General features: G+C 32.8%; 1 protein-coding gene across 1 annotated transcript; it reads right to left on the bottom strand.

Moving 5' to 3' along the window:
• Window positions 1-12,741: 12,741 nt before the first annotated feature.
• On the bottom strand, window positions 12,742-16,388 carry LOC133195143 (uncharacterized). Its single transcript, XM_061331008.1, has 2 exons — window positions 16,378-16,388; window positions 12,742-13,318 (listed from the first exon to the last, which is right to left on the bottom strand). Exons 1-2 carry the CDS (start codon window positions 16,386-16,388, stop codon window positions 12,763-12,765), a joined length of 567 nt encoding a protein of 188 aa, XP_061186992.1. The 3' UTR covers window positions 12,742-12,762.
• Between the last annotated feature and the right edge of the window lie 414 nt (window positions 16,389-16,802).

The raw sequence follows: 16,802 nt of genomic DNA, 5'->3' as shown, positions 1-16,802 counted from the left end.
TTACAACACTTTTTCTTCTCTAAAATTAACACAGGTTAAACCGAGTTGTACAGACAGTGTACTATTAGTACAAACATAAATGTTTTAAACAAGGAAGTCGAAACAAATATGCGACTTTAAGAAAAAAAATGTAAATAATAATGAGTCAGTTTAGTTAATAATCTTCCGTTATTTAAGCAGTAATTTGTTACTAAAAATCAATTGGTAAACTGTGCTATGATACAAATTGTAAGTTTGATATATATATATAAAACAAATTAACCCATCTACAAAATATATATATCTTTAAAAAAATTAATGTACAAGTTGTTTATGCGAAAAATAATAGACACATTTGCATGGATTACACGTCAAAATGATTTACAAATAAAGGTTTACTTTCGATATAAATCATAATATAAGCTACCATTTAAAATCAAAATAACTAAATTGAATATTCTTATCAAGAAATATTATTTTAATCAATATAAAAGGCTTTTGAGACTACAAAAGCCTATGAAATATAGACAACAATTAGTATGCTTAATACATCGGGTTTTTATTGAAAACAGAGTCTTTCTCACCCCTCTGATATGATCTGATTAATCGGCAATGTTGATGCATCCACAAAAGGAAATAAATTTAGTTGTTTAAGTATCCCTGAAGAAATAGTAGCATAGATATATGAATCTGTTTTTGAGTATAAAACTTCCTGTTGTAATAAAAAAAAAAGATCTCAACTATGCATTTTAGCCTCGCCTGCATCATAGGCTCATGTTGCATGTAGTAGTACTGATTGTATCTTCCCAAGTCAAGGTTTTCTGATTCACTCCGCTCCATAAAAATCCTTTACCCAATAAACTGACTTTTACCGAGTTTTACTTTCGCGCCATATAATTGTACGTTTTGAAACCTATTGACTCTGCTATTGGCAGAGTAAGTGAATTCACTAAAGAATGTGACAATATTGGAAGTCGGTAATAAATTCAGCAAAACTTTAACTCCAAAGCTGAGACAAACCTTTATAACTGTTTTTTATAGTGGTAAAGATGTTTTCGTTGGGACTAAAAATTGCGTGTTTTCTTAGGCAAATGGAAAGGCAATAACAGCTAAAAAAAAATCTAGCCTCCATGTATTTTCGTGAGAGTCAAAAATATCTTCCCATCAACAGTGACAGAGCCACAGATATTCAAATAAAGGCGTTCGCATTTTCATGAAGATATGATTTATGTTTGATCAAAAAACTAATAAACTCCTATTTTGGTGAACTCATACTACATATAGTGACTCAAAAATTTACTCTTCAGAATGTGCTACGGTATCAAAGCAAATTTAGCATTTCCACGATATATAGATTAAAAATGTCGAAGACTCATTTCTTTTAGTCTTATTTTAAACACAACGAAGATTTTGTTTTAGATCAAAGAAAATAGAAATCAGTTTCTATTTTTTCAGAAGGAAGAAAACGCAGCTAGGTTAAGGACTCCCATGTTTACGTCAGCCTATGCAGAGGTTCGGGAAAGCTATTATGACGTCACGTTAAAACAATACAAATGAATTTCGATGAATAAATACTATATGTTCTTTTTAAAACACACTCAAATACTTTCGTTCCTTAAAAATATTATAAACATGAATGGATGTGCAACTTATCTTGCAAAATAGCACTGTGAGTATGTAGAATGAAAGGCAGCTTGATTTTGCTGTACTTCCTGAGATAACGTCATTTCTTAGTTTGGCACGCAGTTTCTCTGTACTTGAGGCGTGGATCAAGGTATTATCGTAGTTTGAAAAAATAAAAATAAATTTGACAAAAGCTTAATTGGGCCAAAATGAAGACATATTCCAAAATATATTAATCCACATTTTATTGTCAAACTAAATTGATAATGTGTAGGCTTTATATATAGCCGTAGGGAGCACATTTGTACAGTAACTTGCTAGAATGAGTGGTCCAGCCCTTCAAAAATATCAAAAGTTCAACGATATCCGCTTCACTATAAATTCTGAATTTTTGAACACGTGTAGCTATTATTCCTACTATTCTCAAAAGTGCTGGGAGTTGGTGGTGCATTGTTTATTTATTCCGTAATGTAACATTATTTCAGTGTGTATTACATCTATGTCTGGAGTTAATAGAAAGACGGCTAAATTTTACACAATTCCCGAGTATGAGGAAGTTGCTCCCAGCACTTTTCTTGTTAAAAAATTTGTCTCAAACAAAACAGAATAAATTTTATAGCGGAAAGATACTCGTATATCGTTGAACTTTGACGATCTTTGTAGCAGTAAATATATGTTCTAAATTTAAACTTGTCACGTGACAAACAGCTGATGTAGGCGATGTCACTTTGGCCGACATCAGCAGAGACCCGATATATACAAGTGCAAACACCACAATACACATTCATCAAAACTGTTGCTGTTCAAAAAACATTAAAATTGTATTCATTTTCTCTAAATATATAAAGGCGTATTTTTCATGGACGTCCTTAACCTAGCTGCGAATGCTTTCAACATATTTTTTTTATTAATTTTATGACACATAGAGGTACTTTTCTCTTGTTTTGTACTTAGTTTTAAGAGATTCACCTTTTGAGATTTATGTTTTTATAATTTATTCGCTCATTCTTCAATTCAAAACATCAAGAGCATGCTCAACGTACGAACAATTTCTAAAACGAGGCTAGCTATTGACAAACAAGTTGATGAAACAAGGATATTAGCAGTCTCGCTTAAAGTCATCATTTCGCAAGATCAGTGGTCGACACAATGACTTGTTAGCAAATACAATATATCATTAAGTCGAATACTGACTGACATTTTTCATACTAATTGCTAGGCCACTATTTAAACACTGAATTGTCGACGGATTTTCCCGTTTGCACGATCATGACAATGAGCATACGACGGGTGTGACCGGCCGTCCATAGGGGATGCTTACTCCTCCATGGCACCTGATCCCACCTCTGATTTTTTTCAGAGGTTCGTGTTTGCATTGCTCCTGATTTGTATTGTTTCAAGGGAATTTATTGATTACTGTTCGTTATCTCCATATTTTATCAAATAATTGAAACCTGACAATGCAATACATATTCAGGAAATTAAAACAACCATTTTACTGTTGAAAAATGTAAATATTACAGGAGGGCTTTTCCTGACGCCATATAAATGTTGATATAGTTAGTTAAATGAGACTTGCAATTCATTTTTGGGTATTATTCAGTTTAACAAGTTATATTAGTTTTTATTTCAAATTCGTGTGATTTTCTTATAATGGTATTTGAGGAATCTGTAGATTAACTGTTTGCTTGTTTTTCAATAAAATAGCAAAGACAGGAAAGGTTGATTCTTATTAATTCTTATAAATATAAATTTACAATGCCTTAATGTCATGTTAGTCGACAGAACGATTTCATCAAGATCAGCGCTGAATTTCATTCTCTTGCTGGTGAACAGGCTGTAACCCTGTGATGCTTGTTGCTCAGTATATTTATTCTAATATGAATAGTGAAGAGATGAACTATTCCATACTGGCTGACACAGTGACAAGTATAAAAGGTGCCAGTCTGTAGAGTCTCTAAGGGCCACAATCTCTGACAGAACGGTTAGTGCCTCTCAGATTCTCCCTTCGGGACATCAATAATATATCATATATACAGTCAGTAAATATCCAATTTTGGTACAAAACAAACCAAATCTTTACTACAATTATAGATTGTAAAGTTTCAATCACATGTATTTGTCAATTCCTTTTTTGGGTGCCTTATGTTCCATTTCCAAATGCTCTACTTAGTATTGTAAAATTCGTGGCAATTTCATAAGTAAGTTGTTTTATAGCAACTTCAATGGAACAAATTTTTATACAAAGACTGGAAAAACTTGATTTCAAAAACTACGAATGATGACTGTGGAATTAAATGTACTCTGTGTGGACTAATTTAAATTGGCGAAACAAAGTGTTCCCTTAATTAGAAAATGAGGAAGCATAGGTTTGAAATAGGTAATGAGGGCCAAATATATCTTTAAAATCATTTCAATTCGCCTGACCTTTCTTTGTTTTCAATGACGGTTAAAATGGTAAAATAAATTATACTGTACCATCCAACTTATAGTCCAACTATAGATACTCAGTTCCCTACAAGACTAGACGATCAGAAAACTAGGCACCGTATTTCCGTATGGTTGGAACCACATTTATGTTTTTATTAAAGTTATCACAACACGTATATCAATACTTGGTTTTTTGTTATGAATACTACCGATATGTTTGATTACTGTTTTATAGAATACTTAAAGAATACCTATTCTACAGGTATTCTAATAAAACACACACGCTTTATTGTACGTAAAAGTTAACGCCATTCGAAGACTCAATGCAATCAGACGTTTTTTGCCCACACACCCTCACATTAATAACCATTTGTTTTATTGATTGTATGTTTTTTGTCATTGTAGATATATGAGTTTCGAAGAAAAAAATAAAAAAAATTGTATATTTTCTAATATAGATCTGCACTTGCGATAGCACTTCTGAACTTACCTATATGTGTTTTTATTATATTTTTAATATAAATTATTGATGTTCGTTTGAATCGAAAATAATAAGAGCATAAATAATGTAGAGAATCTTTCAAGCCAACAATGTACATTGTACCAGTGTGGCTGTGATATCACCTTTTCAGACTTTTTAACAATACATCAATATGTTGGTAAAGTCATAGATCATACAATGCACTAAAATGCACGATGTCTCATTTGATGCACTTTTACCTTACGTTAACACAGTGGGGAAGGGGGGGGGGGCTCTTGCGATTTCAATCAAAAGCTTAAAATGGCGTCAAATATGAGGTTAATTATTAAGTGTTAAAAGACGAGCGATACGATCACGATGTATTTTTTTCAGAAGACAAAAATGGGATAAGAGGCTTCGATTACGGTTTCTTTATGATTACAAGGAAGTCGTTATATCCTTAATTATCTCTGCATTTACATTAACAGCCCCTTCAATTAAAAAACAGAAAGATTGTCCCTTAATATTCATTAATTTCATATGGAAATATTATCCGTGTTCATTCAACAGCATTTATTTTCTGATTTTTTCCCCGTCACAGTTAGCTATATAACATTAAGATTAACGATCTATCTTATGATTAAGCATATACATATTATTTTGTTCTCCTTTAATCATAAAAAATAAACATGTTTTACAACATAGTTTTTAGGTCACTGATCAAAGAAGAAGAACTCTAAACACATGTGAGATGCATTCCTCCTGTTATTTTTTCCTCGAATACACAGATAAATTTACAGTCAAATCTGGTGAACTAAAGATCTGCAAACTATTATACATACAAAGTAATCATCAAAAGTGAAAAGAATTGTTTACTCATAATATCTGAATTCATAAGTGTTATTGCAGAATCATGGCATTGTTTTCGTCCCAAGTCTACCTTATTGTATTTCAATTGATAGTGCTTTCGCTTCGTGATTGGAAGGGTGTTGGTTCAAACCCAGGCCGCAAATCGATAAAAATATATAGCAACTGTACCTTCGCCAAGCGCTTGCTCAGCAATTTGAAGTGAAATTCGCAGGTCTTTCGGAAGCAATCTTAATTATTAAAAAAAAAAAACTTTATCAGGCGTTCGCACGATAAAGATCCCTCCCTGCCTAAATGCCCTGAGTGCCGAGTTATTGTTTAAATTTGAAGACCTTAAGCTGTATACTAGAACTGTCCAAAAGGGACAAATATTTTAGAGAGGGTGCCAAATCACTATACTAGTATTTGATGGATCTCATGGAGAAGTGTTCACAATTTGTTTGAACAATTAGAGTATAAAAATTTACTCAGTCTGGTAATTTCTCATTATATTTTTTTAATGAATGAAACTAAGGCACAACCTAATAAAACATCAATACTTTTTTGTATTAATCAATAACATATTTTATTACATTGAAAAAATAAATAACAATTTTCTGTTGGAAGTATCGGTGCATTATTTACCATTTTTTTCTACAGTATATATAGGTCAAGATCATGACACATCCTCAGGTCAAAAGAAATCTTTGTGTGAAGTGGAAACTCCCAACATCCCAACATTATTCTTCATAAGAAAGATACAGACCGGACATAAATTATGAACTTTTTCTGTCAGTGACATTGGACTTACCCAAATGACCTTGGGACAAGATCATGACACACCCTCATGTCATAAGCAATCTTTGTGTAAAATGGAAACTCATCAAGTTTATCCATAAGAAAGATATGGACCGACACAAAATATGAACTTTTTCTTTCAGTGACCTTGAACTGCCCAATTTACCTTGGTTCAAGGTCATGTCACACCCTCAGGTCATGAACATTCTTTGTGTGAAGTAGTAGATTCTAATGTTCCTCCGTAAGAAAGATGTTGACCAGACACGTTTGCACAGACAGACGGACGGACGGACGGACAGACGGACAAGGTGATTCCTATATAGCCCCCCAAACTTCGTTTGCGGGAGGGGGGTGTATAATAATGACGTTTCTATATAAGTTCAAAAATGCTGAATGTAACGGAAACAACATATAATGAATCAATCAATGGCCCCTCTTACAGACGTTATGAGAATTGTGACTAACGAAGAAAAGAAAGAAGAAATTTTTAAGATTAATTTGGGACCAGTTAAATGAAGAAAATTTTCCCCCAAAAATTAAACGATTATAGATTTTTAATGAGAAAGTATTTAAATTGAAAAACATGAGCACTTTTCAAGGCTTAAATGAACCATAGTCTTTTAAAATGGCACTGTGAATCTCTACAAAATGATTTTGTGTGTTTGATGATTAAATGATTGAACACTAGTAACATTCTTAATGGTAAAAAAACGTTTAGTCTTACATTCAACCATATTCCACGTTGGTCTACAATTTTGAAATAAATTTCTAAATTTTACCACAGCAATTAAATATATATCCGTATTTTCAAGCTAGTACCGAAGTAATAGGTTAATGGGCTGTAGAGACCCTCGGGGACTAACAGTCCATCAGCAGAGGCCTCGACCAAGGGGTCATAATATAAATCATATACGGTACCAATTTTGATGCACCAGATGCGCATTTCGACAAATTATGTCTCTTCAGTGATGCTCAAGCCGAAACGTTGGAAATCCAAACTATTTATATAAAGAACACTTGGAAGAGCTGAAAAAAAGATGCCAAATACGTGGAATGATCAACGTGGATCAACCGTTTTATGCAACATTTCATTGTATGCCTTATATATGTAAACGATTAACGTGAATTTTATGCTTTGTAAAAATAGACGATGCTTGCTGCAAACGGTTTAAGGATGATAAAATTGTTGAAATACCCCCTTCAAAATTATTTGTAAGTAGTTGTCATGGAAGTACGAAAATGCTATTAAAATATTTTACCCTAACCAAATGCAATATCATATATAACATATTGTGTTATCAAGCCTTAAAAATAATTAATTAATTAAAAATAATTAAGTATATATATATATATATATATATATATATATATATATATATATATATATATATATATATATATATATATATATATATATATATATATATATATGTATATATATATATATATATATATATATATATATATATATATATATATATATAGATATAGATATAGATATATATATATATAGTTTACATATACATGGCATACAATCAAATGTTGTATAAAACGGTTGACCCACGTGGTTCTAACTCATTTTTTTTTTTATCAAATAATACAGAAATGCATGTGAGAACTAGTTCTGAGAATTATAAACAGTACTGCAGATATCCAGTTAATTAAATATCTTTAGAGCAAATTAAATTGATAGTGTGGTTTACAAAAAATATTTGTTTAAAATGTAATGCATTCAAGGTTTTTTTTACTTTACATATATAAAGTCTTTAATTAGAGAAAGAGAAATGCCTTTATAACATGATTATCATTGATATAACCAAGGTGATTCTCCAGTAATGATATTTTTCACCGTAACTTTACATGTTTGCCATTCGATATGATTAAGAGCCCCCCCCCCCCCCCCCCCCCTAAATCGGTTACTTAGTCAGTATTTCCAGTATAATTTAATTGACATTTAAAAAGAAGTTAATGTGTTTTGTATCACAAGAATTTCAGTCTAAAAACAAACATGCATCTAAACAAAGACAATAGTAGTTCAAAATATACATGTGCCGGCGGTGATCTTTTAAATTGGCAGGGAGCATGTTTCAAATTCAAGCGGCTTAATCATTCCAAGTGTGGCGCAGTAGGTGGAGCGTCTGCTCTAGAGTCGCGGAGTAAGAAGCTTACGTCGCGGGTTTGAATACACTACGGGACCTGGAGACCGGTACTTCGATTGAGACCGTATAAACCGAGGTCCCGTGTCGCAGTAGGTGTAGGCACGAAAAAGTTCCCTTACTGCTCAATGGTATGAGTGCCGAGTATAGGTATAAATTTGCAGCCCTCCACCGGCAAGTGGTGGCGTCTCCATATGAGTGAAAAATTCTCGAAAGGGATATTAAACAACAAACAAACAAAACTTCATTGTATGTTTCATTGATGGAAGATCAAAAGCAACTGCTCAAGAAATCTATACACATGACTTGCTTTGCGGCGTTAAAGTATTGATAAATACATAAACATGTAAGAACATATGATTACATGTACATGTTTTCTTATTCTTATTATGATATTTCTCAAAATAGAATTTTTGTTGCAGTTCAAAGTACATTTTTGGCTTTTTATACGTATCAGCCTGTATATGAATGATTGGGCAATGATTTTTTTTTTTATTCAAATGGAGGTAGCAAATTATTATACTATTGTTGTATCTTTCTTTCTATCTTTCTGATGTCTCCATTAAAAGAAACTTAATAAACTTTTAAACGGCCTGTTTATTCAACTCACTTGTGCTATACCAATAAAAAAAAAAAAAAAAATATGCGGATGTATTTTTTACCTCGATTTCCTGTGAGTTTTTTTTTTTAATTATTTGCTTTATAAACCTACATTTACTACACTGTAAAAACCATGTTTAGGATGTAAATATTTTCGAATTCAATATTTGCTATAGTTTTAAAAAAGCATTTGATATTGATTTGACCGACTTAACACTTTTCTCTAGACTTAGATATGTAACGTATTTAGAAAGTTAAGGAGCTTCTTTGAAATTCATTCATATTCCCGAAATAATATATTTGAACACCTATGTTTTCTCGAACGGAAATAAAGAAGATTAGGAAAATACAGGTAAAGACAGTTGTGAAAAATAACTATGATAAGTATTTGTTTCAATGTAGTCCTTCGTCTCGGTTGATTGCATGAAATCTTTAAATATTCTGAAAGCATCAACAAAATATAATTAGGAGGTAAAATTATACAATGACAATTTATAATTTACTACTGAAAGGTCTGTCCTGTATCATAGTTTATGGTTCACAATCAACATAACATCTTGAAATTCTGCAGTAATCATACAATACTAAAATTTACGCTCGGATGATCGCAATAATGAAATAATATTATATCTAATGGCCCTAAATGACGTTTGTTTTGAATTTCATTAAATAATGTTCCAATTACCAATAACAAAAATTAGATTCAAATGGAAAAAAAAAATGTTTCAAGTATGAAAAGAGACTTTTTTAAATTCAATTATATACATAAACATTTAATGAAGAAAATTTTATACAGGAGTAGAAATGGAATAATCCAATATTATAACATAAGATTACAAATATGATACAGATGTACTAAAGGGTGTAAAGAAAGTTCGTTCTGTTTGTAAATTTTGAAAAATAAATTGATAAAAGCCATTCTTTTATTTTAAACTTTGTAAAACTACTATAGAATATGTCTCATCATATCAGCAGTTATCCTTCCATTTTTGCACTGTCTAGTGTTACTATAGAGTGTTGTAAACATTTATGTATATTACGTTATCAAATAAAATGACGAGTTCGGTGAAAAAGCAGAGTCGTGTACAAGTGTCGATACTGTCAACGAACGAGCTCAAGCTTTGGCTTTATTAGAAGCAGGATAAAGTGTGAAGGATGTGACTAAAGAACTTTGTAAAAGTTAGCGATGGGTAACAATGTGGAGACAAAGGCGAGAGCAAAATAAACAGCTAAACGATCAACGGAGATCTGACCGACTGTCGAAGATAGCAGACGTAGTAAAGAGAAAAGTGGAGAACATAAAATAGAAAAGAGGAAAATCAACAAGAAAATGCATCAAGGAACCCAAGAACTCGGGTTTTAACGTGAGTGATGTAACTGTATTTAATTATTTGCGAAAGGTAAAAAAATGGAAAGCATTTAAAGGATCAAGAAATCAACTACTGTCAAAGACACAACGACAGAAGAGATTTGAATTTGCTCGTGATCACAAGCATTTGACGGCTGAAGACTGGGAGAAGTACATCTTTAGTGACGAATCTACAAAATATGTGTTTCATGTTCCGAATCTATAGGACGATGTTGTGTGGGGGTTCCAGCCAGATGAGGCACCCGACGCTAGCTGCATGAAGTCAAGCACCAAAGTCATGATATGGGGCGGGGGGGGGGGGGCGATGGGAGTTCATGGTTTGTCCAAGCTACATATGGTTCCACCCATGCAAATTATTATGTAAATAAAATTCTTAAAAACTTACTTAAACCTGCACTGAATCGATATAAAAACAATGGCAGGATTGATTAACAAAAGTTGGTTCAATATCCGGGACACGCTACGCTTGTTGAAGATGGGGCGACGCCTTACACTGCCCTCGTAACACTGAATTGGTGTAAAAATAAAGCAGGTATGTTGAGACATTGCCCAGATCATTTTTTGGCGAATGTAGACTTTTTTTCGTAAAATGTAAGTTTGATTAATCGAAAAAGCCATAGATAAAACAATTACAATCATTATCCATTGTAGACGTCATTGAGTCTTTGGCTAAAAGAAGCAGGTCATCACGTGACGTCTATAAATAGAAAAATTGAAAAGCTCAACACTACCCTGGGAATAATTCATTTCTCTTTGTAAAAATAACTATGTTATAGCATCGCTGGGTCATGAAAAGTGCTGCTAGAATCCCACTCTCCCGACACAGAATAAAATATTCCGAGTTTTGCATGAAACCTTACCAAAATTTTTACATTTTGTACATACGATCAAGGAATTGTCATCACACGATTCTAACAGCACTTTCCGAGTACTTTAGAATACAAGCTTTCGATACAAACAATTAAAACATAAACTAACTGTTACCGTTTTTGGGTGGTATAAAAAGCTTAGTATTTGTCATGGGGGTTAAATACCAAACCCATGACGTCATAACTATTTATCAAATATTTGCCGAGTGAAAATTAAACGTGACGAGAATTCATGTAAACAAATATATGAAATGGGAGTTTTAAAGCATATGCCGTGAATGTCATGTGTGATTCATAAAGCTTTAGGGATTAAGAATCAGGTACGCTGATTTATACTTATCACGTTTTCTTATAATGAACACAGACAGTGCTTTGAAATCCCGATCAGCCTTTCCTCTGTCGTTCTAACAACAAAGATGCAAAAGTTCAACACTACGCCGCATACTTTGAAACAAAACTTTTGTTTGTATCGAAAGTTTGTATTCTATAGTACTTGGAAAGTGCTGTAAGAATCGTGTGGGTAACATGAATTGATGACAATTCCTTGTTTGTATCTACAAAATGTGAAAATTTTGGTAAGGTTTCATGCGAAGCTTTAGAGTATTTTTGTTTTGTTTCGGGAGAGTAGGATTCCAGCAGCACTTTTCATAATCCAGTGATATTTTTATTTTTAATTATTTTTTACAAAAAAAAAAAAAAAAAAAAAAAAAAAAAAAAAGAAATTTTCCCCGGGGTAGTTCTGAACTTTTCACTTTTTCGTTAAAGCAGTTTTTCTATTCATAGAGGTCACATGATGACGTCGTAGTGAAGTGCTTCTTTCAGCCTAAGACTCAATGACGTCTATACAAAGGATAATAATAGTAAATGTTTTATCTATGGCTTTTCCGATTTATCCATGTTACATTTTCAAACAAAAAAAAAAAAATCTAAATTCGCCGAAAAATGATCTGGGTACTGACTTAATATACCTGCGTATATTTATATCTGAAAACAGTAAAGCAATGTCAGAATATCAGATTGTTAATCTATCTGTCAAAACAAAGGTGTCTCTCTTTATTTTTTTTCTTTCTTAAATAAAAAAAAAATACTCAACTAATAACAATATTCTACAGAATGCGAACTTTTGATATCTCTCTTGAAGAAAAATAATTTTATTTATTTCTGCCCAATTTTATTTACATTTCTCATAACTAACAAAGACGAAATGGTATATCTAAATGATGTCAATATTAAAAAAATTTAATACTTTAATAATAAAAATATTTTACACAGTAAGAACATTCGATACCACATTTGAAGAAAAATACTTATTGTATATTTGAGCTTTCCTTTATTCTTATTTTTCGTTACTTTTGAATAAAGTTGAAGAGAGATATCTAAATGATGTACTAAATATAAAGACATACAATTTGCAGAAGGAGATATGAAACATAACCAGGTCATTAATACCCTCTGTATACTTGTATGCGTAGGATAATCTAAAAAGACTAATAATTTTCCGTTATTCATTTGATAATACTACGTGTTTCATTCAAGAATAGTTTGAGATGTGTTTATTCTTCATAAATGAAAGAATAAAAACTGTTGAATTGAAATTAAAAGCATACATGATGTCTAGCGTAATAACATCTTCTAGTCCTGTTCAAGTATGAAATATGTATGATCTTCATTCATTTTCTCAGAAAGGCTGCTGATAGTGTCCTGTTCAGTGTCATTTTCATTTGGAATGATTTCAACATGATTATAGGGACTGCCGAGTATATACTGTTTCCTTACATCTGTGACGTCATACTCGGATCTTTCCTTTATTATTGTCAATGCATGATGATATGTATCATCTGCATTTGTATTACATCTTTCCTCTCCGAGTCGATCATACGTCTCTTCAGTGCTCTGATTATTTTGTTCTTTCTTTGCTATGGCGTTCTTAGTAGTATCATATTTATATTCCACATCATCTGTATTTTTCCTGGATTGTTTGTCCCTGATGTGATCATATATTTCTTCTTTAGCTTCAGTGTACGGACTTTCTATTTTGTTGTCAAGACTTGATGATTTGATGACCTGATCCTGGAGTTCTATGGTAAAATAAGCGTAATTCATAAGTCCTGTAGCACGGGAACCTTCACTTTTTTCTTTTCTTGCTTTCTGGTTTTGTCTCTTGGTTTTGATTTTCTTCTTACAATAACTAGGAACATAAGACAAAAGATACAGGATATGCTGATGTGCTTAGGAGACAATTTAGCACACATTTGAATTTAAAAAAAAAAAACTAAAGTCGAGTACAAAATTCATGACATGATACTTATCAGCGTGTCCCTAACAAAAGAATTTTATGGAAAATAATTGCTTACTATTTTTATACCCGCACTTTCTAAAGAAAGTTCGGGTATATTGTTGTTACTCATGTCTGTCCGTCCGTCCGTCTGTCACACTCTTCTTTCTCAAACTCCTCTTACATTTTACACAGTAGCCTAATCATCTTTTGGGAGGTGGTTGGTGGTGTCCTGTAGATGTGCTGTAAGGTTTCGGAATTTTCATTTTCACCCTTGGGGTCAAATGGGGGTCGAAAAATGACGTTTTTATGCAAAAAGTCCCTGGTTCCCTGAACTCCTCTTACATTTTACACAGTAGCCTAATCATCTTTTGGGAGATGTTTGGTGGTGTCATGTAGATGTGCAGTAAGGTTTCGGAATTTTCATTTTCACCCTTGGGGTCAAATGGGGGTCGAAAAATGACGTTTTTTATGCAAAAAGCCCCTGGTTCCCCGAACTCCTCTTACATTTTACACAGTAGCCTAATCATCTTTTGGGAGATGTTTGGTGGTGTCATGTAGATGTGCAGTAAGGTTTCGGAATTTTCATTCTCACCCTTGGGGTCAAATGGGGGTCGAAAAATGACGTTTTTTATGCAAAAAGCCCCTGGTTCCGTGAACTCCTCTTACATTTTACACAGTAGCCTAATCATCTTTTGGGAGATGTTTGGTGGTGTCATGTAGATGTGCAGTAAGGTTTCGGAATTTTCATTTTCACCCTTGGGGTCAAATGGGGGTCGAAAAATGACGGTTTTTTACGAGGGGTGATCAAAAAGTTCGCGAACTATCTCTATATTTACAAAACCACAATTCAGATCAGAATGAAATTTGGCAAACAAATAGTCATACACATGTTCTATAAATAACATATGTTAAATAATGTTTTGCTCCGTGTTTGTGACATCACAATGTGAAAATGACGTCAATATGTAGGTCACTTGTGACAAAAAATGGTTGACTCAGTCGTACTCAAGCAACGAACGGCTGTAAAGTTTAACGTATATCTTGGAAATTCCTTTGCAGTAGAATATGATAATTTGTACAAGGTTTATGAAGACAAAAGACTCACCAGAAGTTCAATCATTAATTGGATTGATTGTTTAAGTAAAGACAGGGAGATGGTTAAAAATGATGTTTGTTCTGTTGCCCAGCGAAAGCAAGCCGGGCAAAAGATGTGTCTTTAGTTGAGCAATTTTTTATGAAACATCGTCAAATAACAATTAGAAAAATGGTTGTATATCTAAACAATAACATAATTATTAAATCTCTAAAATATCGTTTACTTTAGACTTTAGACATATGAGATATGATAAAAAGAAGGCGCCCATACTTTATCCACATTGGAAAAACGACTCTCCCGAGACAGAGGACTCGGGCTGTGATGGGTCACCATACTAATTGTGGGGAGGGATATCCTTATCCACCCATCCTATTGCCGAGATTTGGCCATTTCTGACAGATGGACTGTTTTTGTTATAAAAAATAACTTGCATGGTAAGAAATATAAGACTCGGAAAGATCGTTTTGCTTCTCTGAACAGACTGCTTAGGAGCATGTCACGTGACTGCCTGGATCACGTGATTCGCGCATGGGCAGAACAATAGCAGATGTGCATTAAAATCGGAGAGGACTACTTTAAAAAATAATAAACACTGAAACTTCATTCTATTTCTTTTAAAGAAGTTATTCAATTAGTTCGCGAACTTTTTGATCACCCCTCGTATACAGCTAGAAATATGTCCATAGGACATGAATGCCCTGCCGAGGGTTTAATAGAAATGCAACATGAAAATTTGTATTAGTGTATGTAATTTGATGAGAATATCTTGCATACTTTCTTTAAAATTGAAACTGAAATCTAACAAGTTGGATATAGATGATAAATTCTCACCAAATTATGTATAAGTGCTTACGCTTACAAAAATATATCTTAAATGGTTTCTTTAAAATTAAGCAAAATGCAAATTTAAGAAAAGTGAGGTCAAGGTCACAGGAAAGTTAAAAGTCAAACATTTTTGATGCAGTTGAATAGTTCTCACAAATACGTATCAGCATATTAAGTTTGATAAAAATATTTTGAATGGTTTATTTCAAACTGAGCTAAACACTAAATTTAAAATAAATGAAGTAAAGGTCAAAGGAAAGTTCAAGGGCAAAAAATATTGATGCAGTTGAATAGCTTGCATCAGTATGTATCAGCGTATGGATTTTGACACAAATTTAAGAAAAGTGGGGTCAAGGTCAGAGGAAAGGTCAAGGTAAAAAAATATTGATGCAGTTGAATAGCTCTCATGAGTATGTATCAGCATATGAAGTTTGATAAAAATATCTTGAATGATTTCATTAAAACTGACCTAAACACTGATTTAAGAAGAGTGAGGTCAAGGTCAAAGGAAAGGTCAAGGTCAAAAAAATGTTGATTCAGTTGAATAGCTAACATCAGTATGTATCAATGTAAGAAGTTTAATTACACTATTTTGAATGGTATCTTTAAAACTGAGCTAAACACTAATTTAAGAAGAGTGAGGTCAAGGTCAAAAATATGTTGATTCAGTTGAATAGCTAACATCAGTATGTATCAACGTAAGAAGTTTAATTACACTATCTTGAATGGTATCTTTAAAACTGAGCTAACACTAATTTAAGAAAAGTGAGGTCAAGGTAAAAGGAAAGGTCAAGGTCAAAAAATGATGATGCAGTTACATAGCTCTTAGCAATATCTATGAGCATATGAAGTTTGATAAAAATATCTTTGATAGTTTCTTTGAAACTGAGCTTTGAACAGAGCTAAACGCAAAGCGTGATGGAAAGACAGACGGAAGGATGAAAGGATGGAAGACGGACATGACAAACACTATATGCATTGGCCATATTCATGCTTGGGCATAAAAACAAGGTAAAAAATTTTGTTTGCATGCATCCTTTCTCCATACCACCTCTCCATGTTCCAAGATTGAAGTTTTAATGTCAAAAGGTTCTTAGTTATGGTTTGGAGGTGTTTTTCTCAATTTGACCTTGAATGAAGAAAGGAGTCAAGGTCAACATTTTAGTGCAGTGCATCTTTTGTAAATGTCTTTTTTCTATGTTACAAATTTGAAGTTCTAATGTGAAAGGGTTCTCAGGTTATAGCCTGGACTATATTTTTATGTAAAGATTGACCTTGACCTTATCAAAAGGTCAAGGTAAAAAGAGTTTGGTGGCCTCAACCCCAAATTCATACCACCTCTCCATGTTTCAAGTTTGAAGTCTTAATATCAAAGGGTTGTCAAGTTAAGGCTCGGACAAAATTTGATTGAAGAAGAAAACTGACAAAAACAATATGTAGACTAGTAAAGTCTACTTGTTGCATCAAACCTGT

This window comes from Saccostrea echinata, unplaced genomic scaffold, assembly GCF_033153115.1.
Source record: "Saccostrea echinata isolate AGI-Se365-2 ecotype Australia unplaced genomic scaffold, CSIRO_AGI_Sech_v1 ptg000029l, whole genome shotgun sequence".
NCBI classification, from domain to species: domain Eukaryota; kingdom Metazoa; phylum Mollusca; class Bivalvia; order Ostreida; family Ostreidae; genus Saccostrea; species Saccostrea echinata.
This window is presented reverse-complemented; position numbering and strand designations above follow the sequence as displayed.